We start from the raw sequence: 24,800 nt of genomic DNA, 5'->3' as shown, positions 1-24,800 counted from the left end.
AAATGTAATCTTAGGATTGGTTGATGAAATGTTTATGTTGTCGTATCAGAAATGCATTTAAAAGAGTAAAGGCCTGATACATGGAAACGCTAGCAGAGGCCTAACTGTGGTTTCCTTAGCATGACTAGAAATGTCGAGTTGGAAATATACTTTGGGAAAGAAGCTCACGGTTGCAGTTGCATTTCGAATTGTAACTTAGAGCGTGCAGCGGGATTGTTTCTCATGTATTTCTTTTGCAGGTACAAGGCCATGTAGCTTGTTAGGTAGAATGAGCCATTGTTTAGCAGTTAGATTAGTAGGAGTATAGATGAAGGGAAGGCACTGGAATGCGCGGTTGCAACTTTTGGCGCAGAAGGTGCCTGGGACCCAAGGACACAGCAAAATTTTTTGGAAGAAGGATCGATGCTGGAAAAGTATGAGGGGCAGTACCTGCTCGAAGGAGGAGTGTCATGGGCGTACCCATTGTTTTTGGGATTTTGTATTAGGGAAAGTGCCCCGAGGGTGGAGAGTTAGTTGCTATTGAAGCTAGGGTTAGAGTTAGTTGGACTTAGACTGGGTCTTGTCTGAGGCAGTCCAATTGGATGTGCAGTTTGACACGGGTCTTAGTTTGGACTAGGCAGGAGAAACTAAGGAGCATCTTAGAACGAGCTCAGAAATTGAGGATACTTACCTGGAAGGTGAATGTGCTTCTTAGGAAGCCTTCACAGCTGACACATTTTTCTCTTGCCTGGGAGGGATGTTAATTAGGGATGTTAAGTAGGGATGCCACTTTAGAGTTAGTGATGGGACAGACTAATCTTTTTCTTTCCCATTGGAACAGATGCAGTCAAGTTTTCCTGTGGGCACAGCTTTTGCCTGCCTAATGCTTCTTGAATTAACTTTACATTTTATTCTGAGTCGATTGAGACTCCTGCATAGGATTATGTTTGTATTAGTGCCGGTCTATTTCTTGAATCTCTTGATGAGGTGCTTGTATGTCCAGTTATATTTGGCTTTGTAATACATTTTTTAACTTTGCTTCAGAGTCAGTGGTCCTTTAGATTAAAATGTGTTGAATTAGGAATTTGTCAAAAGGATATGAAAATTAACGAACTTCCTTTCCACTTCCATGCAGACTAAAAGGTCCAGTCGGCCAGGGATTCTTTGGATTGGTAAGGCGAGAATCCCAGCGTCATCAGTTGGTAGCCAGAGAAAGGTTAGTTTCTGGAAGTAAGAGAGTTCTAGAGTAGGATAAGAGTTTCCCCAAGGCCCATAGAATTCAGGGGATGAGCGTTCAGTGGATTACCAGCGGAAGACAGCGTTTCATGGAAATTGACGGAGAGTGACAGTGTGACAAAAGCAGCAGTTCGTGGGAGAGTGAGTATGAATAGAGTTATATGTTGTTACATTACGGTGTTTGTATTGTGATGTCTTGCGGAGTGGGAATGCCTATTGTATGAAAGGATATCAGGCTGTGAGGGCACGCAGCCTGGGAAAAACCTTAGGCTCAAGGAGTAGTTTAAGTGGGTCGGGTGACCCGTACACCCAAAGTAATTGTCGACCATTGTTAAGTGAATCATGAGGTACCATCGATTGTCCGCAGGATCAAGATAGGGGGAATGAATGTGTGAGTGCGTGAGTAACTGACGCTGGTCGTTAGTTGCTGAGCGGTTGTAACCTATCAGTGAGGTGATTGTCCGGTCGTTTCGTGAACAGACAGTCGCCAGTTTCTGTAGACAATTAAACGACTGTGGACGTACAGTCAGACTGTGGACGTACAGTCAGCGAAGTAATTGCTTGGAGGTACAGGCGATTATTTCAGTGTGTGCATGGGATGTATGCGTGAGTGAGGAGCGAAGTGAAAAGGAGGGAAACTGCTACGAGCGGAGGAAAAGTGACGTCAGAAGGTGCCACGCTGTGATAGGGCGGTTGGTGTGAAGCCGCGCTGGGATTGCTGGATTGCCGTCAGGACGTAAACAAGCTCTGCGAACGGAGAAACGTTGGTTTCATCATGAAATGTTTTAAAGTTTTGCAAGATTTGATCAAAAAAGAAAAGAAGTTAGAGCCTCGGGGGGGGGGGAGAGGAAGGCTCCATTGGAGGACAACCCCAGCTCATTACATGGCCACGAATGTGGGTTTGCATACTATACTGTGGCCCGAGAACTGGTGCAAAATGACTGACGGAAATGAGGAATTTACTTTTCCCAGATAGGGAACTTTTGGATTAGAAGTGTTATACCAAATGAAATCGATTATGGCTTCTACGCGACCTTTGCCTAGACCAACACAGTTTGAGGCACTGAATGTGTGGATTAGGGGGGCAGACGTAAGAAACAGGGACAGGAGACAGGAAAGAGTGAAGAGGTCAGTACGGGCATTTCAGGATGCAAGATGGGACGTACTGGAAAAGAGATGGAGGGTGCAGACGATTGAAGGGGATAAGTGGTATCCATTGTTGGTCAAGTCAGGGGACGTGCAGGAAAAGAAGGTCGAGGATGAAGACAGTGATACTGATGATAGCTTGTTAGAAAGGATGTTATCTGAGAGACCGCCGCCGTACAATTCGGAGTCAGAGGGGGGGCAGATCAGCCCCGATAGAAGGAACCACAAGCCTCACCGTGTTCTGAAGTAGTTGGAAAACTCTCAATGGAGGAAATGCAGAATGCGGAAAGTGTGAGCAGGTCTTCATCAGGACAATAAGAAAATGACAGCCTAAGAACGTGAATAGCTAACAGTATCTTCAATAGCCGTTGGAGGATTCGGTGTCAGCCGACACCCTTTTGGAGATATCCTAACACAGAAGATTCTTCAACAATTAAGAAAGGTTTTCTTCACCAGCCGGTGGAGAAATTTGAGGTATGTGCCGCCATAGCGATCACTTTGGAGAGCTGTAGTGGGACGTCTGAATTCGTCTCAGGCTGTCGTTTTCTTATTGTCCTGATGAAGACCCGCTCCAGATGCAAATATTTCTGCACTAACATCTAGGGTCGAAACGTCGACGTTACTTTTGTTAATCCGTCCATCATAAGTCACAACACAAGAAAAAAAGAAAATAATATGATTGTTGTGACCAATTCTTCATAAAAATGGACTGATGAAAATGTATGTTTTTCCATATTTCTAAATATGTCATCTTCACTTATTCTTGTATAGCACGGTCATCACCTGTCACTATTAGTCACTAAATATTTCACCCTGTATGTGATTTTATGTCATTTCTGTCCCTGACAGCCACTTTTTACAAATTGAGTGATGCATGTAAGATTTATATAATAAGAAGAACTTTTCAAAATGAGAATTGTTGTGTGTGTCCTTACATATCATACCGTAAATGCTGACTAAGTGAATTATATAAAAAATAATTATATTCACAAAAATAGCAAAGAAATTGACTCACATCCGACAGAACCAGTTGTTTTTGTTTAACTTTAATACCCAGGTTCTGAGGGTTACTGGGATACCCCATTATCTCTAAGGGTTACAGAATCATTTGGCAAGGAATGGACACAAGGTGTCGCCAAATAAGCTACAGTACTGCTTGAGCGAGGTGCAGTATTTGGGTCACCGGATAGAAAAAGGCAAGAGGAAGGTGTCACCAGACAGGATAGAGGCAATCATGGGAATGATGGTGCCTTCTACTCAGAGAGAAGTTAGAATGTTCTTAGGGATGGTTAGCCACGGTCATCAGTGGATTGCCAACTTCTAATTGAAAGCGAAGCCCTTACAGAGTGTGACGCCCAAGGATGTAAGTAATCCAGGACCATGGGACGACTGTATAAAGGCATTCTTAGAGTTGCAAGAGGACCTTTGTCGTGCGCCGGCATTGGGGATGCCTGACTACAACAAACCTTTTTCACTATTTTGCTGTGAGCGAGAAGGTTGTGCATTAACAGTTTTAGTCCAGGATCATGGAGGTGTCCGTAGACCAGTTGCCTACTTTTTAGCTACTTTAGATCCAGTAGCTTCAGCGTTGCTCGGATGTCTCAAATCCATTGCTGCAATGGGTGTCAACATTGAAAGGTGGGAGAGTATTGTCATGGGTCATCAGCTAACGGTGTGTGTTACACATTCTGTTGAATTGTTAATGATCAGGACCAAGACACAGCACTTGACAAATAATAGGCTCACACGCTACGAGCAGGTTATACTTGCTGCGGAGAATGTGTCCCTCAAGAGGTGTTCTGTTTTGAATCCTGCTACATTGATGCTGTTGTCAAGCATACTTGATGAAGATTGTGCGGACCATGATTGTCTTGATGTGACTGAACTTGCACCAAACCGAGACCTGACATTGTTGATGAACCATTGCTTGACCCTGTTGAGATTTTCTTTGTTGATGGTTCATGTTTAAGAGACAGTGTTGGTCGTTTGAGAGCAGCCTTTGCTGTATGTACCATTAAAGGAGTAGTCGAAGCTGCATGCCTGGAAGGAGTATACTCTGCTCAGGTGACTGAGATCATTGCTTTGACTTGGGCCTGCTTAGCAGCAGATCAAATTTGAATTACCATCTACACTGAAAGTCAGTACGGGTTTGGTGTGGTTCATGACTTCGGACAGCTCTGGTCTCAGAGAGGTTACATGACATCGTCAGGATCACCAATTTGAAATGGGGAGTTTGTGAGGTTGCTCTTAGAGGCCTTACAGCGCCACAAGGAAATTGCAGTTGTTAAGTGCACGGCTCATGGAAAAGGGACATATTTCGTGTCACTTGGGAACCGCTATGCGGACGAAGTTGCACGTTTCTGTGCCGAACAAGTTTTTTCATTCACTGAGAAACGTGTAGATGGGGGCCAAGTAAGAACTGAGTTCAACACGATGTTGGCCATGGCAGATACTTGGGATGAGCTCAAGTGCCTGCAGGAACAGGTTTCAGACCAAGAAAAGAATGTGTGGATCAATGCAGCCTGCGTGAAAGGAGATGTGGATATTTGTGTCTCAAGTGATGGAAGGGCGGTGTTGCCGGATGATTTGTTGAGCCCGATGGCAAGGCATATTCATGGTGCAGTGCATTTCGGGAGAGATGCTATGGTGCGAGTGTTCAGACAAATGTGGTACAATCCTCGATTTTGTGCTGTGGCAGAAGCTGTGTGTCAGAGATGTGTTACCTGTCAATAAATGAATGCTGAAAAGAAAACTGTGGTCACATTGGGAGGTCTGGGAGCCTTTCAATAGGATACAAATGGATTTCATTGAGATGCCTAGGTGTGACGGGCTGAGGTACATCTTGGTTGTGGTGTGTGTGTTCTCAAGGTGGGTGGAGGCTTACCCTACTCGCAGGTGTGATACACTCACGGTAGCAAAGCTGTTGAGAGGGTACTCGTGCCTAGGTTTGGGATTCCGACCTCTTTGGAATCGGACAGTGGAACGCACTTCCATAGCGAAGTCATGAAGATGCTTTGCACCTCACTGAATGTTGATCAGAGACTCCATTGTAGCTATCGTCCAGAGGCTTCTGGGATAGTGGAGCAAATCAATGGGAATTTGAAAGCCTGAATGGGAAAAGTGTGTTCATCTACGTCTCTGAAGTGGCCTCATGCTTTGCCGTTGGTGTTGATGAGTATGCGCAGTACCCCAGACAAGAGAACAGGTCTTTCACCTCATGAGATACTGATGGGGCTATGAGGTTACCAGTGGTTCCATCGAAAGCCTTGATTAGCATCACAGACAATTTCATCCTTGATTATTTCGGGGGACTGGCTGACGTCATTCGTTCTGTGTCCCATCAGGTGTAGGCTGCTGTGGTTCCACCTGCAAGCGATCTCGGTCACGACCTGAGTCCTGGGGATTGGGTGCTGATTTGGAAGCACGTGAGACAGAGCTGCTTGGATGTTCACTGGAGAGGCCCATATCAAGTTATCTTGGTGACGAACACTGCAGTTAAGTGTGGAGGTTTGCCGAACGGGGTGCATGCTTCGCACACACGTCGAGTTTCGGCACCTTTGGAAGAAACAGCTCCTCTCCCTGATGAAAATCCAGCGGAAGTGGCAGGGCCACAGGAGGGGACAAGCCAAACTGTAAGGGTGTCTGAAGAAGCGGGTTGCTCGCTTGACCAAGATGAGGAGGGTCACGACAACAGCGACACTGAAACTGCCTCTGAAAGGGGAAGTTGCTGTGAGAGTGGTCCAGAGTCAGACTCAGCTGATAGAAGTTGTGAGCAGAGTGAGCAGAGAGAAAGTCAGACAACAAGCAGAGCTGAAGATCAGTGGCCAGAGAGGCAGAGGCGCTTGAACTTGAGACTGGTCTTGAGACAGCTCTTTCGTTTCATACCTTGACCTCTTCTTTGCTAGGAGTAGTAGGTGTAGGTGTTCCCTCTACCTCCACTGCCTGCTCATGTGGTGCTATATATGAAACTACAACTACAAAAAATTATGAATAGTATCACCCCTCCTGTAAGTGTGCCTACTATGCACCTAGCTCTAAGGTTTGGGTTTCCAGCCTCCATGGTCTCAGAAATAATTTCAGCTCCTTTATACTGCAAAAACGCTTAGAAAGTCTCTCTTCTTCTTCAGATGCTTGTGAATCAACTCGGATCACACTTCAGAAAGCTGGAAGTCCCCTTTTGTTTCAGTTCCTTATTTGCAGCAAGCAAAAAACGCCCTTAACCCTTCTCCGTCCTCTGTGGAAAGTCCCTAAATTTCTTCGTCTTCCACTCGGACCTAGGTTAATCGCTTATTTACAACAAAGTCTCTTTAATCCAAAATAAGATTTGCTCAAACAGCTTCTAGAACATGCTGCAACAGTTCAAGATGAAGAACAATTGATTCATGAGATGGAATTTCAGTTCCAAAGGTAGGGAAAATAAATCGATTCATAATAAGGTTGCAGATTCTGCTCAGAATCAGAGGGTTTGGAACTGTGATGGTCAGCACCCCTTCAACTTTGAGTCCTGGTACTAACAACACCATATCCAACTTGACGTTAGGGCTGGTACTAATCACTGTCACTGCCCTTACCTTCCCCGATCTCAGCACTCCTGGCATCTGTCATGATATATATGACCATTCTGGAGCCGTGTACTTTCGGCAAGGCACTCTCTTTCATCCTGATATCCTCAGACCTCCACAGGCTTGCTCTTCTTTGCCTCCGTTTGACTCTGTCTCTTCAGACACAGGGGCAAGATCCCTCTCGGAGACCAGTCTCAAGTTCAAGCGCCTCTGCCTCTCTGGCCACTGATCTTCAGCTCTGCTTGTTGTCTGACTTTCTCTCTGCTCACTCTGCTCACAACTTCTATCAGCTGAGTCTGACTCGGGACCACTCTCACAGCAACTTCCCCTTTCAGAGGCAGTTTCAGTGTCGATGTTGTCGTGACCCTCCTCATCTTGGTCAAGCGAGCAACCCGCTTCTTCAGACACCCTTACAGCTTGGCTTGTCCCCTCCTGTGGCCCTGCCACTTCCGCTGGATTTTCATCAGGGAGAGGAGCTGTTTCTTCCAAACGTGCTGAAACTCGACGTGAGTGCGAAGCATGCACCCCGTTCGGCAAACCTCCACACTTAACTGCCATGTTGTTTGAGAAATTGTAGAGGTGCACCATAGTCCCAAGTAGTCAGCACCCGCATATTTAGAGGGCCATGTTATTGTGTGATTTTATAATGTAGTATTAGGCCGGGGATCAGTGCAATATGTAGAATTATGTTTATATCATTTACAGATTGATGTAGTGCTTTAGTTGAGAGAATCATGCTTTAACCCCTTCCCTGCTCATGACGAGCTCAGCTCGCCATGCAGTACACTGGTCGTGTGCTTATGACGAGCTGAGCTCGTCATGAACAATGAGAAATAAGGAGGACCAGCACAGGAGAAAAATCTCCCTAGCAGCCAAGGTCTTAAGCTCTGTGTGTGAAATGTGCATTGACATTAAACGTGCCATATTTTAAAGTTGCACGTGTAGGCTGCCTAATAAAAAATGTGATGCTTTAACATGAAAATAACGGTTGCTAATGTGAAATGTAATGTTAGGATTGATTGATGAAATGTTTATGTTGTCGTATCAGAAATGCATTTAAAAGAGCAAAGGCCTGATACATGGAAACGCTAGCAGAGGCCTAACTGTGGTTTCCTTAACATGACTAGAAATGTCGAGTTGGAAATATACTTTGGGAAAGAAGCTCATGGTTGCAGTTGAATTTCGAATTGTAACTTAGAGCGTGCTGAGGGATTGTTTCTCATGTATTTCTTTTGCAGGTGCAAGGCCATGTAGCTTGTTAGGTAGAATGAGCCATTGTTTAGAACCTAGATTGGTAGGAGTAGAGATGAAGGGAGGGCACTGGAATGCGCGGTTGCAACTTTTGGCGGAGAGGGTGCCTGGGACCCAAGAACACAGCTACGGTTTTTGGAAGAAGAAGGATCGATGCTGGAAAAGTACGAGTGGCAGTATCTGCCTGAAGGAGAAGTGCCATGGGCGTACCCATTGTTTTTGGGAGTTTGTATTTGGGAAAGTGCCCCGAGGGTGGAGAGTTAGTTGCTATTGAAGCTACGGTTAGGGTTAGTTGGACTTATACTGGGTCTTGTCTAAGGCAGTCCAATTGGATGTGCAGTTAGACATGGGTCTTTAGTTTGGACTAGGCAGGAGAAACTAAGGAGCATCTTAGAACGAGGCCAGAAGTTGAGGATGCTTACCTGGAAGGTGAATGTGCTTCTTAGGGGGCCTTCACAGCTGACAACTTTTTCTCTTGCCTGGGAGGGATGATTTTAAGTAGGGATGTCACTTTAGAGTTAGTGTAGGGACAGACTTTTCTTTTTCTTTCCCACTGGAACAGATGCAATCGAGTTTTCCAGTGGGCACAGCTATTGCCTGCCTAATGCTTCTTGAATTAACTTTGCTTTTTATTCTGAGTCGATTGAGACTCCTGCGTAGGATTATTTTTGCATTAGTGCCGGTCTATTTCTTGAACCTCTTGCTGAGGTGGTTGTATGTCCAGTTATTTTTGGCTTTGTAATACATTTTTAAACTTTTCTTCAGAGTCAGTGGTCCTTCAGATTAAAACGTGTAGAATTAGGATTTTGTCAAAAGGATATGAAATTTAACTAACTTCCTTCCCACTTCCATGCAGACTAAAAGGTCCAGTCGGCCAGGGATTCCTTGGATTGGTAAAACGAAAATCTATACGAGAATCCCACCGTCATCAAAGGTGTCAAACAACTTGGTCCCTAGAAAACTATGGATGCATGATTTCTCACAAACTATCTATAGATGCGCCAAATTCACAAGGCCAAACAGCTGCAGAGATGGGAGGCATTGAGAAACAAAGAGAGGCATCAGTTCCTGTAACCATGGGAAGACGATGCAACAGTTTAGCTGCATGCAGGAGAAGTGAATCGTCGAATCTGGTCTGTCGGGGGAAGTGATGCGTCGATTCCAAGACGGTTCTGGTCTGCGGGTGATGCGTTGGGAAAACAAGCCGCACAGGTCCGATGCGTGGAAATCCGGGATGCGTCAGTGGTTTCTTCAGCCGCGATCCCTCAAGGCATTAGTTCTTGCAGCTGCAGCAGGTGCAGTGGCACAGCGATGCGTGGAGATTCTTCTCACACATCGGTGCTGTGTTGGAAAAACAGCCGCAAGAAGAGCACTCATCAATTTCTTCAGTTCTCTAGGTTTCTTCCAGCTCCCAGCAGCAAGCACAATCTCCAGAGGCCCAGAACTGGAACAGGCACCTCCTGGCAGGCCGGAACTCTCAGCAGCAGAGTTCAGGTGAGCAGGGGGTGAAGTCTTTGTGTCCCTGAGACTTCAGAACAGGAGGTCAGCACTCACAGGCCCTTGGAGATCTTTTTCAAGGAGGTTCAATGCGAAGTCTCAGTCGTTGTCCTTTCATTGGCAGAAACTCCAACTGTGGCCAACTCCACACAGCACACAGCAAAGGGGCAGTACTACTCCGTTCTGCTCCTTGGCAAAAATTCCTCTTGAGTCCAGAAGTAATCTAAAATTCTGGGGTTTTAGGTCTAATACTTATGTTCCAAAATGCCTTTCTTCTCTTTGTGCAAGGGTCTCTGAGCCCAGTAAGACCAGTTCTGTCCTCACTGGTGCAGTATGACCACAGGGGGTGGAGACAGCATTGTGCAAGGGAGAAGCGCCCTATTCAGATGTAAGGAAATCTCCTCCCACTACTCTAAATACAGCCAAGCCCCATTCAGTTCAGCTCTGAGTCATCCAGGAAGGGTCAGGCACACCTCAACCCCCCCCCAGTGGCTGTCTACAGTGAATGCCCATCCCCAGCCCCTGTCACTCCACAACCAGACAATCAATACACAAACAGGCAGAGGCACACATAATGGTTAAACCAGAAAATGCCTACTTCTAAAAGTTGTAACCCTAAGGAGATAGGTCTTGAAACGTGGTAAAGGTTAGACCTGATAATTGAATATATGACACACAAAGTGCCTAAACCACACTTACTTCAAACAAAAACGATTTCAAGGCTGGAAAAATATTTATTAAATCCCAACCAGGCAAACTTGTTAAATGCCAATTATTTTGTTATTTTTTGCACCTTACTTTCACATACATTAGCAGGAAAGACAAACTGTACATTGAAATATTTACACTCTTGTACATTATATATAAACAAACAATGTCAAAAATAATATATCAACATCAAACATCATACAAAGAAATTAATACAGTACCAAAAGACAATAATACAAATATATAGAGTCAATGAATGAACAAAGTCAAGGAAATTTGGGGAATATTGTCAAATGGATGACACAAAATCAATAATATCTGGACTCGAGAGTCCTAGTTTTCTTTATAGATAAAACTTTATTCCACCAAAAACTGCTGACGCGTTTCGAGGCCAGGACAGATGTCCCTGGACTCTCATCAAGGCTTTTATTCTTTGTGTCAGGCTCTTATGTGGGGAGAAGGAGACTTGTGGGACTTATGGTCAATTCCGGGGCATCGAGTGACTCAATCGGTCGGTGTAGGTACTCTTTACTCCGCCGGTAACCGGCTTGATGCTAAAAGGGTGTGGCCATCTATGGTGTTCCTTGCCGTGGCTTTGTTTTTCTTACATACAATGTATGGTCGACGCTCGCAGTCCTTCTCCATACGCGCTATCTCCACAACTGTTTCCTTCACGATCTCATTCAAGATCAATGAATCGATGAATGAGATCGTGAAACTTGTTGCAGTGGATTACGGAGTAGAAGCCCCGCCCACTCTCCGCCCATGTTTGTCATTGGCTGATCTCATTGTCCTTCGTAAATGCTGGCTTCTGATTCGTAAATTGGCTTGTTAGTACCTGGTTATTAATGCCTTGTCTTCATCTGTAACCTCCCATGACGACTGGCCCCTTTACTTCGGTTGTTACACGGGATGCTTTATTTTAGTCTGTAAGCACTCTTTTCTTTATTGAGTTTCTTACTTGCAGGCACGCCGTGCTTCGCTACAATCAGCACGCCATGCCCGCTTTCTGCCGTGTTTGCCCACCCCACCACCATTCCGAAATCGCAGCTTTTTATTTATTTTTTCACTCACGCCGCCCGCCATTTCTTTTTGTTTGTATTACTTTTGTTACAATCTTTGCACCGGCGTGGGTGCCACAATTGCATCAAAAGTAAGAAAAAAAATGTAAAAGTGCTTTTCTATTTCTTTACTTTTGATGCAATTGTGGCAGCTACTCTGGTGTCGAGATTGTAACAAAAGGGATGATTATGACTATTTTTTGCCCAAACCTGATATAAAATTTAAAGAGCTGCTAGTTCAAAAGGACCACGACTCACATCTCACCCATCTTCACCAGCAGTATCAGGTTAGTGAAAGGCATTGAAACTGCATGAATTCACAAAAGGAATTGGCGGGGAGCTGCTTTCAGCATGTAAATAAATAGGAAACAAGTATTTGCAATGCAATAGGTCTCGTGAGTTTAAGCTACTGGCATTGTAAATGACAATGGCTTTTATTTATGTTTTAAAAACTAAAACATAAATAAAAGACATTGGCATGTAAATAGCTCAAAGTCACGTAAATAAGCGTCCTATTTCATTGCAAATGCTTGTTTCTAATTATTCCTATTCCTTCTGCAAATTGGCATATAGCAGGTCAGTTAACTCCCTGCATTGAAGGGTGGTCTTACACCCCTGAGGCAATGTGAATCTGTGAGGTGACCAACATTAGAGCCATTTATGGGAACCTCTTAACATTTTGTCACAATGGGGCACAAACTTTAAATCCCGCTCTCGAGAGGAAAATCAAATTACATTGCAGCAATATCGGAATTACAAATTCCATAGTCATTCCCACACCCCTGAAATTTTACACAGGTGAGTGTGAACTCATTGTATGTGGAAAGCACCAAATTCTGCATGTTAATCTTCTCTGACGAAAACTCAGAACAGGGTTAATGTACTACACTCAGTAATTAACCCTGTTCTGTCAGTATTTAACTGCTACAGTTAATAACCCAATCATATACAGGGCATTCGTGTTATGTCACTAATAACGCACTTTGTTCTTGAGTAGACACCAGATATAGCATACATAAAAGTATAGTCTTACCTAAACACTTCATGATGTGATATAATTGATCGATGTCTGAGTCGCCAGGGAACAAGGGTTCCCCAGTAAGCATTTCTGTCACCAGACAGCCGATTGCCCACAGATCAACTGCCCTGAATGAAATAAAAACAGTTTACATTAGCAGAAATCAAGATTCAGGCTGAAAAAACAGACAATGCATTATGTTAATCTCTGAACATGAGATCATGTGTATTTGTTGAAAATGTATTTAGTAAAGTCACCTGAAGAATAAAAACGGCAAAATGTAATATCTCCTCTTTTAAAGAAAATATTAAAACCTACATTTAAATATTGGGAAAAACATCAGAACTGAATGCTGTTGCTCAAAAGCTGTTGGGGCAGGAACGTGCTCTGCTTGGTTTTGCACCTCCAAGCTAAATTATCCTAATCTAAATTGCTAAAGTATTTTCTTTCTGATCTTAGTGTCCATGACAATCATGAGAGCTAGCTAAAGACCACTTAGCTTAATAGTTATATGAGAACTATAGTGGGCCTCTTTAGTATATAGGACGCACCATGCATGCCTTCCTTATCAAGACTGCCTACTGTTCCTTTGTTGACTGACATGAGTTTAGATGCAGTAGCACCATGTATTTAGAATCACAGTTGCAGAGCAGGCATTTTATCCTGTTCTCTCAAATGGTGAGTGGACTAACAGCCTCAGCCCTTTCAAGTTCTGCCTAAGTCATATGTGTTTGGATTCCTTGCTATATCCTGTATGCTAGGTGAGTGCATAGATGTTGTATAGACAGATGGTCGTATGTTCCAGTGGAGTGTGTGCTGCTTATGACTGTTAGCCAATGGAATCCATATTGGGTTGCCAATGCAAGCATGCTGTGCAAGATGGTTATTAGACGTAGCCTCAAAAAACTAGCATTATTTATTGCAAGCAGCCCTAACACTTTTGTGTTGCAACAGACTCTGAAGTGTGGCTAAATGGAAACAAGACTCTTTAAAAGTGCAGATGGGACATTTTCTGTGTCCTGCCATTTTTTCCTTCCAGAAGCACTCTCATTAGATGGTGGGTGTGAGGAGTCAGGGAAGAGGTCTCCTCTTGGTGCAGGGTTAGTCTTTGTAAGGGATTGCCTTCTTTGTTCCCTAGAACTGCCTCTCCCAGAAGGCTAATGGATGTCTAGTGTGAAGGGTTCGCCCCTCTTTCTGCCCTTGTTGTGGATTACTCCGAGCGGAGAATCCCATTGTCAACTCACACCACCTACCACCATCTGAAGACAAAATGTGTGTCTTTTATTAAAGAAGAGAGCTACACAAAGTGAAGGAACTATCTCAATCAGGTTTAGAATAGCACACGTAGAATACACGAGCTCCATCTGAGAAAGGAGTATAAGATAATGACTGAAACTGCCAGTCAGTGTTCAACGACTTCTCAATGACATTTACAGGTAACACACTACAGGGAGAATTTTTGAGATCCAGGGATGGGGTTCTTAACTGCCAGCCTCCCAGAGGGGAAGGGATATCATCTAAAGAAATCTGAAACTATATACAGGATACAGTTGTGGGTCTGCCACAGTAAAGGAATCTGCCATGCCAACTGGCACAGTGGGACTGCTGGTATCCCCACAGAAGGAGCCTGCCTGGAGGAAGAAGACAAGCTATGGATGCCTGACAGTGAAAGTGCACAGAAGACAAGACTGACCACTGAAGAAACTGCCAACTTTCACCAAGAACATAGCAGGCGCTGCTCATCTATGGGGAGCTCCCTGTCACTGTGATGCATGTCCCTGGTTATGCTCATCAAGTCTCAAGACAATTCTAAACCCTCTCCATGGCCATAGAGCCATCATAGTGGTGTTTGGCAAGAAATAATGGGGGGACAGGGAGGTCTACCTGCTTCCCCAGCTCAAAGCAAGCAGTGCTAGGAAGAACTGACTAATCTTATTTGTGGTGCCATAAGCATAACATTATTCACAGTCCATGGTTCTTGAGATGACTGAACTGTGCTGCCGTTGGTTCTTCCACCCTGTTTCACTGGTACCCCATTTCATTGCTTGCCCAGGACCCTGCAGGCTGGGCTCTTGGGACCCAAACTCAATCCTCCTACAAAATCCTGTGAACTTAAAGATCCATGGTAAGGCTGTACTTTTTTGTTTGGTCAAGGGTTTTACTTCATGCCTGAATTGCATTGTGAACTGAGACTGCTCAACTGTGCGACCGCAATCCAGTGAAGATGTCACCATTTGCGTCCTTCTGCAGGGCTCCTGGTCAAACAGTGGCTTGATCTCCTTCGAATCCGAGAAGGATGCAGACATTATACTTAGCTTTGGAAAAGCCAAATACTGTGGTAATAAACTGGAATGTAATCTTTGCACTGTAATACTAAATGTGAATTTGTGTTTATTGGTACAGTGGCTCCAAATAACAGTAGTTATTGGACCAAATTTATTTTCACTGCCATGACATATATACATATATATGTTACACTGGAGGTACCAGTGGCAATGTAGTTATAGTTCAGTCTTACTTTCCATAGTAAAGGCATTTATTGTTACTTTAATAACTGTGGCGTGGTTCGGGAAATCTCCGCCAAATATTCCATAAACAAATTCTCACTCACTTCTGCTCCTTCATAGAAAGGCTAACACTGATCTATCAAGCGGGGGCAAAGAAAAAAGGGGGTTCCAAAACCTCAATTTTCCATACAATTTGTATAGGAACCTGTGCTCTCCAATACAGAAAAAATGCCTGAATGGAAGAACACCAAATTTGGCAGAAAGTAAGAACTTTACTCAGACAGCATGCTTTTATTTATTTGGTGTAAATTAATTCAGTACTTTTCGAGAAAATTGCATTTAAAGACGTTCTTTGGTGGTCATGGAGGGGTTATTCTAGTGGAAAAGTTAATGGTAGCTGGACTGCTATTTTCTGCAATAGTAAAAAAAAAAATACTGTTAAATACTCTAATCCCTGTGGCTGACAGAGCCTTTTCTCTTATTGACAATCATGGAAGCACAGTACCCAGGACCATACTGTGGTGCCTCGCAATCTGATTGGCCAGCCACAACAGCTCAGGTAAATGTTGCATTGGTCAATTCCTGTGTACTGAAAACGTTTTTTATAAAGAGCATAAGGGACCAGGGTAGTGACACTTGCGCCCCGCCATGTACAGTGTTGTCATTGTTGATGTCAATTCAGATGTTGCAATTATGAATGATATCAGAAAACATGTCATGGGTGATGCAATATGTGAGGTAATTAGCAGTGCATGGCAAATTCTTTAGGGCATAAGTTATAGTTACTTGAGATAACTATAACTAATACATTCCAGTGATTTTGCTAATTTAAAAATGGTATATTTTAAGTGGCATTTTCACCTATATATAACGTCCATTTAACCTTTCTGTTTTTTTCAGTGAATTGCTAAGGTGTTTTCATATAAAGTAAGATATTATTCCAATTCCAATTCCTAACTATGTTGTCTCTTTAACCTTTGTTTTTTCCTGTGAATTTCAATGCATTTTAAAAGTAAAGTAAGATGTCCATCACCGTACGGAGCATAAGGTTGGGGGAACCCCCCCCCCCCCCCCCCCCCCAGCAGAACACAATCTTTGGTGGGTTTAGAGGCTGTGCCAGATATTCAGCCCTCAAACCTGAGCCACTAGAAGGGTCTGGGGATCCCATTCCTTGGGACAATCATTTTTTGGAGGGAGGGAGCGGGGCTTGTGGGTCCCTTCTCTGAGCTGCTAAAGGGCTCCTGGGACCCCATCCACTGATCTTGATTTTTATTTTTGGGGGAAGGCGCATGCAGCCCCTACTTGATCAATTAAGGACCTCTCGGGACCCCATTCCCCCGGGATGATATTTGTTTTTTGTGACCTCCCTGTCTGGGCTTGAAAATGGCCCCTGGGCCCCATCCCTCAGGACCAAATTATTTTTGGGGGGGAGGGGGCACCCTTCCCAATCCATCCAGTCGTCCCAGATCACGGTAGTATACTGCCTGCAAGAGTGCAGGCAGGGAACACAGGTTTGCTTTTGGCCAATGGGTGCAGAGAAAAGCTGCTCCCACCAGGCAGGAGCTAACAAATGTAGCCATCTCCTGCCACACCCAGAATAGATGCAGGCAGAGGAACTGACAGGGGCACCCCCCTCCCCAACAAAAATATACCACTGGGTGTTGACCCACCCCAGGAGGCGTATTGTTAAAAACCGCAGGTCAGCGGTTCTTTTAAAATAAAGAAACTACCATTTTAGCCCTGGCCTCTGGGACGCCCACACCAGAAGACCTTGGGGAGGCCCCCCTCTAGGCTTAAGGGAAGCAGAGTATCCATGCCCTGCCCCATATATGTTTTTTTATTTTAATGTTACGGGACACGGGGCAGAGTTCCTGGATTCTAAAATGGCTGGTGCCACATCTGTGTTGATGTGTGGCAACCAATCAGATCTTATCTTGAGATCTGTCAGTTCCACAGATCCTCAAAGGTGTAAAAATGTTAACCTTAATTTCTCAAAAATTCTTTAACTGATTTACACCAAATCACAAAAAGCTTGCTTTCAGGACCAAGATCTAGCTTTCTGACAAATTTGATGTATTTTCTTCAGCCGCTCTGCAATTGTTCAGTGAAAAAATGCATGGGGAACATAAATTCTAGGACACCTCTTTTTCTCTGCCCCCGCTTGACTGCTCGCACTCAAAACTTTCCAGGAAGGAGCTGAGGAGGATGAACTTGTTTTCTGGTACATTTGCTAAGATTCATCAAGTGGTGTCAAAGTTACTAGCCAAACAAAACAAGCATTGGGCTGGCATAGCCAATTGATCTCGCAATGGGAGTGCCAAATTACAGAGCTGGTGGGGAATGCACAATTTGGCAAGCAGGATGCTGCATATGTCCAAATGCAAAATGCACACTCCGACGTATGCAGACATCTGAATGCACTGAGACTCACATGCATAAACAGCACACGCACAGATTCAGGACCCGCAGAAATACACAAGTGCATTTAAGGCACACCCCGAATACACTAATCCAGTCAAACACGGACACACGAAGCATACGGTTGGGGTCTAACCAAGCAGAGTCCAGTGCATCGCCAGTGGCGCCTACTGATGCACATGTGGAGTAAACGCACACCTGATACAGAGAGCTCAGATTTTATGCAATTTATAATTCATAGCCTTGTCCAAAACATAAATAAACATGGTACTTTTGAAACGTGTGCGGTGAGGGATCAAAAACATAAATAAACAAAGGACTCCTGAAACTTTCAGACGTCCCTTGTTTATTAACGTTTTTGCTCCCCCGCAGCACGTGTTTCAGTCTGAAACATGTGTGTCAGGGGAGCGAAAACATGAATAAACGAGGGACTTTTGAAACGTGCTGGCAGGGAAGACAAAAAGAGCTGCTGTGTTCATGGCACGGGACAAATTGAGTGAAAAAAGAGTGCAGCAAACACAGGAAATGCAATCAGAATGTAAGGGAACATGGGTGGTCACCGCAAAGTGAAAAACGCACCCAAAGGCAGGCCAAATAGCAACGTCATGCAAATAGGAACAAAGGAATTAAGAAAGGCATAAGAAGAAACAAATGTAAAGCAGTAGGCATGGCCTAAGCAACCTGGTCAGATATAGCAGGCATCGCAGAGTAGTGCATGTGCGCTGCAGGCTGGACCTAAAAAGGTATTTTCTATAGGAAACCTGGTTCAAACAATAACTACCCAGTGACTATATACATGCTTATGCCTATGTTTTGAAGCAAACTGGGTAGGGAGGATTTTGCATATATATTATTATACATACATATATAGGGATATCTCTCTCTCTCTTTCTCTCTCTCTCTCTCTCTCTCTTTCACTCTCTCTCTCTCTCTCTCTCTCTCTCTCTCTCTCTCTCTCTCTCTATATATATATATATATATATATATATATATATATATATATATATATAGTGGTGGAGGGCACAGCAATGCACTAGAAAAGAAAACAAGCATTGGAAATGCAATAGGTCTCGCATTAGAAAAGTTGGAGTTATTGGTATTGTAAATGACATATGTTATTTATTTGTTGGTTTTTAAAATTGCTAAATTGATGGCTTTGTCATTTACAATGCCAATCGTTATAACTTTTGCGAATGTGACACCTATAGCATTTGGAATGCAACATATTTTGTATTTACGTGACTTAGATGGCAGCTCTTGTCGTTAGGCCACATCTCTAGAGAGCAGGAGAGTGCAGCAGGGGAGAGAAGCACAGCAATGCAATAGGTCTTGCATTAGGAAAGTTTGAGCTATTGGTATTGTAAAGGACACATTTTTTATTTATGTGCTTGTTTTGAAAATAGCGAATTAATAGCTTTGTTATTTACAATGCCAATAGTTTTATCTTTTGCAAATGTGACACCTATTGTAACACAATATGTGTTGTGAGTGAGGGTGAGGGTGAGGGGTTGAGGGTGAGGGTGAGTTAGGGTGAGGGGTTGAGGGTGGGTGAGGGTGAGTGAGGGTGAGGGTGAGGTGTTGAGGGTGAGTGAGGGTGAGTTAGAGTGAGGGTGAGTGAGGGGTTGAGGGTGAGATGTTGAGGGTGAGTGAGGGTGAGGTGTTGAGGGTAAGTGAGGGTGAGGCATTGAGGGTGAGTGAGGGTGAGGGTGAGTGAGGGTGAGTGAGGATGAGTGAGGGCGAGTGAGGGCGAGTGAGGGTGAGTGAGGGTGAGTGAGGGTGAGTGAGGGTGAGTGAGTGAGGGTGAGTGAGTGATGGTGTGGGTGAGGGGTTGAGGGTGAGTGAGGGTGAGGGGGTTGAGGGTGAGTGAGGGTGAGGGGTTGAGGGTGAGTGAGGGTGAGGGTGAGTGAGGGTGAGGGTGACTGAGGGTGAGGGATTGAGGGTGAGGGATTGAGGGTGAGGGATTGAGGGTGAGGGATTGAGGGTGAGGGATTGAGGGTGAGGGATTGAGGGTGAGGGGTTGAGGGTGAGTGAGGGTGAGTGAGGGTGAGGGTGAGTGAGGATGAGGGGTTGAGGGTGGGTGAGGGTGAGTGAGGGTGAGTGAGGGTGAGGGGGAGTGAGGGTGAGTGAGGGTGAGTGAGGGTGAGGGGGAGTGAGGGTGAGGGTGAGTGAGGGTGAGTGAGGGCGTGTGAGGGCGAGTGAGGGTGAGTGAGGGTGAGTGATGGTGTGGGTGAGGGGTTGAGGGTGAGTGAGGGTGAGGGGTTGAGGGTGAGTGAGGGTGAGTGAGGGGGAGGTATTGAGGGTGAGGGGTTGAGGTTGGGTGAGGGTGAGGGTGAGTGAGGGTGAGGTATTGAGGGTGAGGGGTTGAGGTTGAGTGAGGGTGAGGGTGAGTGAGGGTGAGGGGTTGAGGGTGAGTGAGGGTGAGGGGTTGAGGGTGAGTGAGGGTGAGTGAGGATGAGGGGTTGAGGGTGAGTGAGGTTGAGGGTGAGTGAGGGTGAGTGAGGGTGAGGGTGAGTGAGGGTGAGGGTGAGTGAGGGTGAGTGAGGGTGAGTGAGGGTGAGTGAGGGTGAGGGTGAGTGTGAGGGTGAGTGAGGGTGAGGGTGAGTGAGGGTGAGGGGTTGAGGGTGAGTGAGGGTGAGTGAGGGTGAGGGGTTGAGGGTGAGTGAGGGTGAGGGTGAGTTAGGGTGAGGGGTTGAGGGTGGGTGAGGGTGAGTGAGGGTGAGGGGTTGAGGGTGAGTGAGGATGAGTGAGAGTGAGGGTGAGTGAGGGGTTGAGGGTGAGTGAGGGTGAGGGGTTGAGGGTGAGTGAGGGTGAGGGGTTGAGGGTGAGTGAGGGTGAGGGGTTGAGGGTGAGTGAGGGTGAGGGTGAGTGAGGGTGAGTGAGGGTGAGGGTGAGTGAGGGTGAGGGTGAGTGAGGGTGAGTGGTTGAGGGTGAGTGAGGGTGAGTGAGGGTGAGTGAGGGTGAGGGTGAGTGAGGGTGAGTGAGGGTGAGGGTGAGGTGTTGAGGGTGAGTGAGGGTGAGTGAGGGTGAGTGAGGGTGAGGGGTTGAGGGTGAGTGAGGGTGAGTGGTTGAGGGTGAGTGAGGGTGAGTGAGGGTATGTATGTATGTATGTATGTATGTTGAGTTTGAGGGTGAGTGAGGGTGAGGTGTTGAGGGTGAGTGAGGGTGAGGGGTTGAGGGTGAGTGAGGGTGAGGGGTTGAGGGTGAGTGAGGGTGAGGGGTTGAGGGTGAGTGAGGGTGAGTGAGGGTGAGTGAGGGTGAGTGAGGGTGAGGGGTTGAGGTTGAGGGTGAGTGAGGGTGAGTGAGGGTGAGTGAGGGTGAGGGTGAGGGTGAGGGGTTGAGGGTGAGTGAGGGTGAGGTGTTGAGGGTGAGTGAGGGTGAGTGAGGGTGAGGGTGAGGTGTTGAGGGTGAGTGAGGGTGGGTGAGGGTGAGTGAGGGTGAGGGAGGGTGAGGGGTTGAGGGTGAGTGAGGGTGAGGGTGAGGGTGAGTGAGGGGTTGAGGGTGAGGGGCTGAGGGTGAGTGAGGGTGAGGGGTTGAGGGTGAGTGAGGGGTTGAGGGTGAGTGAGGGTGAGAGGTTGAGGGTGAGTGAGGGTGAGGGGTTGAGGGTGATAGAGGATGAGTGAGAGTGAGGGTGAGTGAGGGGTTGAGGGTGAGGGGTTGAGGGTGAGTGAGGGGTTGAGGGTGAGTGAGGGTGAGGTGTTGAGGGTGAGTGAGGGTGAGTGAGGGTGAGGGTGGGTGAGTGTGAGAGTGAGGTGTTGAGGGTGAGGGGTTGAGGGTGAGTGAGGGTGAGGGGTTGAGTGAGGGTGAGGGGTTGAGGGTGAGTGAGGGTGAGGGGTTGAGGGTGAGTGAGGGTGAGGTGTTGAGGGTGAGTGAGGGTGAGGGTGGGTGAGCGTGAGGGAGGGGTTGAGGGTGAGGTGTTGAGGGTGAGTGAGGGTGTGGGTGAGGGGTTGAGGGTGAGTGAGGGTGAGGGGTTGAGGGTGAGTGAAGGTGTGACCATATCCATTCCAGACACTGATAATTAATTGGCGACAAAAGTTATTATTTGACGTGGCATATCTTAATTGCTAGGTTTTTTAATTACTAGTTGATGTTTAATTTTTGTAATCATTTTTTTAAGTATGCACCTCTTAAAAAATAAATAAAAATATTGCTTGTTATGTATTTCCATTTGTAGACCTAGAATAGTTATGGTGCATTGTATGTAGCTTTAAAAAATAAAAATGTAGACTGCTCAATGTATTTCCGTGAATAGATGCAGGTTGCCTCTTTCTGTCAAATAATATCCCTTGTTCAACTTACTATAGTGGCGCGGCATACTATGAAGCAGAGGAGGACTGACTGTCAGAGCCTTGCTCTTTCCTCTCTTGCCAACAGGGCTACTCCAGAATAAGACCACGAAAACCATAATTTGTGAAACATGGCCATTTGACTCGCAGCCCGGTCAGTGGAGGGGCTCCGCTTTCTGATCCGTAGAGGCTGATGCGCAGTCACTTTCTTGAAGAGGAAATGGGGAATAAAAACTTTACTTTTGCAGTGATGTCGATGAACCTGGCTTGATGTCACACTGCTGCATTGTGCTGATTTTCTAAGTAAAAACATGCATAGTGAGGAGCACTAATACGGGTTTGAGATGGTGGAAGAGCTGCTTATCTCTTATGGAGATAGATTATCTGGGGGGAGGAAGGGCTCCTAATGGGAAGTGTAGACGGGGAGAAATTGAGAAAAAAAAGCTGAGCAGGGAGGGTGTTATTGCGGCTATCTGTTTGCCCGAGGGGAGGAGAAATGCAGGCCTGAGGCAGAGCACACGCTGAGAAGCTTGTGGGAGGGGGGCTGGGCTGCCTTTGATCTGGTAATGCGAGGCAGGCAGGCAGGCGGCTGGTGGCATTGTGCACGCGCTTTTTAGGGCTTGCGCTTGCGCAATGACCTAAAAAGCACATGCACTTGAAGAAATCGCCAGTGGAATCGCCAGTGGTGGATCAACACTGGATAAGCCGTAATAGAGCTTCGCCAGCGATGCGCAGAAGCGCATCAGCAGGCGAGCCCTAAAAATCAATAAAGTTACCAGCGGCTGCTGCTGAATTTAAGAGTCCGTCTCTCTCGTCTTTCTTGGGCCTCATTACAAAACACGTAGAGAGTGGAATTTGGAGATATATATATATATATATATATATATATATATATATATATATATATATATATATATATATATATATATATATATTATATATCCTTGCCACTGTCCTTGTGTTGTGACCGGGACTCTTTTGGCGTCGGTGCAAACCCAGGGCACAAGGTCGCCCTGTGTAAATCCGTTCCACCTCGTACTTTCCAGTACAAATGCACTCTCAGCAATAATCTCCGTCAAACAATAGTATGGTTTTGGAAGACTTTATTCCATATCAAGCCAAACTGTCAAAAAAACCAACGCGTTTCGGCGACACACTCGCCTTGGTCACGGGTGATTTGTTTGTATCTTTAGCCGACATTAAATAAAGAAAAAAAGTGCAGTGAAGTTACGAATGTGAACATAAACATAGGACTATGCACACAGAGAAGCCTTTCGGCCATCTTAACACGGTAAAGATTTAATCTTTTTACGTGTTTTCCAATACTCAGCAGAGCCATTCTTTGAGCAATAAACCATTTATAATGCACAGTGCTTATATTAGCAACACCTAGCATATTTCTTTCAATTTATGGCAACAATCATAAGTTTGTATATATATATATATATATATATATATATATATATATATATATATATATATATATATATAAAAGCATACATTACAATAAACAGAATGACATGCTGATGGAAATTATCACACTATGTCTGACGCAAAATTATTTCATCTTTGGAAACAAACTGTATCGCCAATGCAACGGAGCGGCAATATGGTATTCCTTTAGTCCCAGTTACGCCTGTCTTGTAATGGGCTGGTGGGAGAGAGAAGTGGCATGGAGCCCAACCCACAGTAAATCAGTGAAAAAAATAATAAAGTGGACACGGTTCTTTGACAATTTACTGATTATCTGGGATGGTAGTGTGGAAGATTTTCAGGAATACTTTGAAACTCTAAACTTAAATGTGGAGAACCTGAAATTAACTTACAATATCAGCAGTGAAAGGGTAACATTCCTTGACACTGAGATATATGTAAAGAACATAAAAATCGAAACCACTCTGCACAGAAAGATAACAGCCACAAACTCCACCTTGGAAGCAACAAGTTTTCATCAACCAGCTTTGGTTGCCAGTATCCCATAAAGAGAGTTCCTCCGATTAATGTGAATTTGTAGCGAGGAATAAGAGTGGCTACATCACAGTGTGAAAACAAAAAAAAGATTCTTAAATAGGAAGTGCAACAGCAAAATTGTAAATCAATGTTGGCTTAGGGCAAATGAGAAACCCAGAGAGGAATACCTGTCACTAAAATAACTCTTTGCAACAACACAAACAGAAGAACCAATCCGCCTAATCTTGGATTACACCCAAGAAGTCAAAGAAATCTCAAAGATTCTGAGAAAAAATTAGAAAATCCTGAAATTGGAAAATACAATTGGCAAACTTGTGGGAAATCATCCAACCATCACGTATCGCAGAGCCACGAATCTCAAAGACAGATGAATCCACAGCCATCTAAGAACCAATCAAAGAAAAGAAACATGGCTGGAAACAAAAGGCTTTGCAAAATGCCACAATTGTAAAGTTTGCCAAATCGCCAACCCAATAAAGGAATTGATTATGGCTGATGGAAAAATATGGCGGAAACAGCAATTTATCACCTGCAAAAGCCAGTACACTGTGTATATAATTGAATGCCCGTGTAAATTAAAATATGTGGGCAGTAGAATTTGTGAGCTAAAGAAGAGAGTACTGGAACACGTAAGAGCGACGGCAAACAAGGGTAAAAACAACGCCATCGCAAAACATGTGGAACTTCATCATAAGGGAGATTGGAAATGTTTAAAGTTCAGTGGAATAGAAACTGTTCCTCAGAGTGAACGTGGAGGTAACAGAGAACGAATTCTAAGGCAGAAGGAGTCCAGACACATGCTCAATTTTAGAAGTATGTCTCAATATGGACTGAATTTATCGGAAGAATTATACATTCACCAATAAGGCTCCCTGGAAACCATACTTGCTCTAAATAAAAAGGAAAAGAAACACAAACTGGTCCCACAAAGATAAAGGATCTATAAGAGAAAAATGTATAAAGAGTAAACCCAGTGCAATTTTGTCTAAACCACAGCGAATATAGGTTAAAAGAATGGTGTAAATAAATATGAACATTTTAAAATAGAAAAGGAAATGAAAAAGACCAAAGAATTGAGCGTTTGAACAATAAAGTTACAAAACGAAAAAATATGTTAGACAGGCAATACATGGTTAAATCTATTGAATTCACCTCAAATCAAC

The 24,800-nt window shown here is 44.8% G+C and overlaps 1 protein-coding gene across 1 annotated transcript in view; it reads right to left on the bottom strand.

Annotated features, from left to right (window-relative positions):
- The window catches only part of CDKL2 (cyclin dependent kinase like 2), a 446,589-nt gene that overhangs the window by 179,570 nt on the left and 242,219 nt on the right, over window positions 1–24,800 (bottom strand). The window contains exon 5 of the mRNA XM_086961513.1: window positions 12,474–12,586. Within this exon, the coding sequence (XP_086817639.1) occupies window positions 12,474–12,586 (113 nt within the window). The remainder of the gene's footprint in view (window positions 1–12,473; window positions 12,587–24,800) is intronic.

The sequence above is a fragment of the Lissotriton vulgaris genome, chromosome 3_1, assembly GCF_964263255.1.
Source record: "Lissotriton vulgaris chromosome 3_1, aLisVul1.2, whole genome shotgun sequence".
NCBI classification, from domain to species: Eukaryota; Metazoa; Chordata; class Amphibia; order Caudata; family Salamandridae; genus Lissotriton; species Lissotriton vulgaris.
The sequence above is the reverse complement of the archived record's forward strand: the minus strand, read 5'-3'. Positions and strand labels throughout refer to the sequence as shown.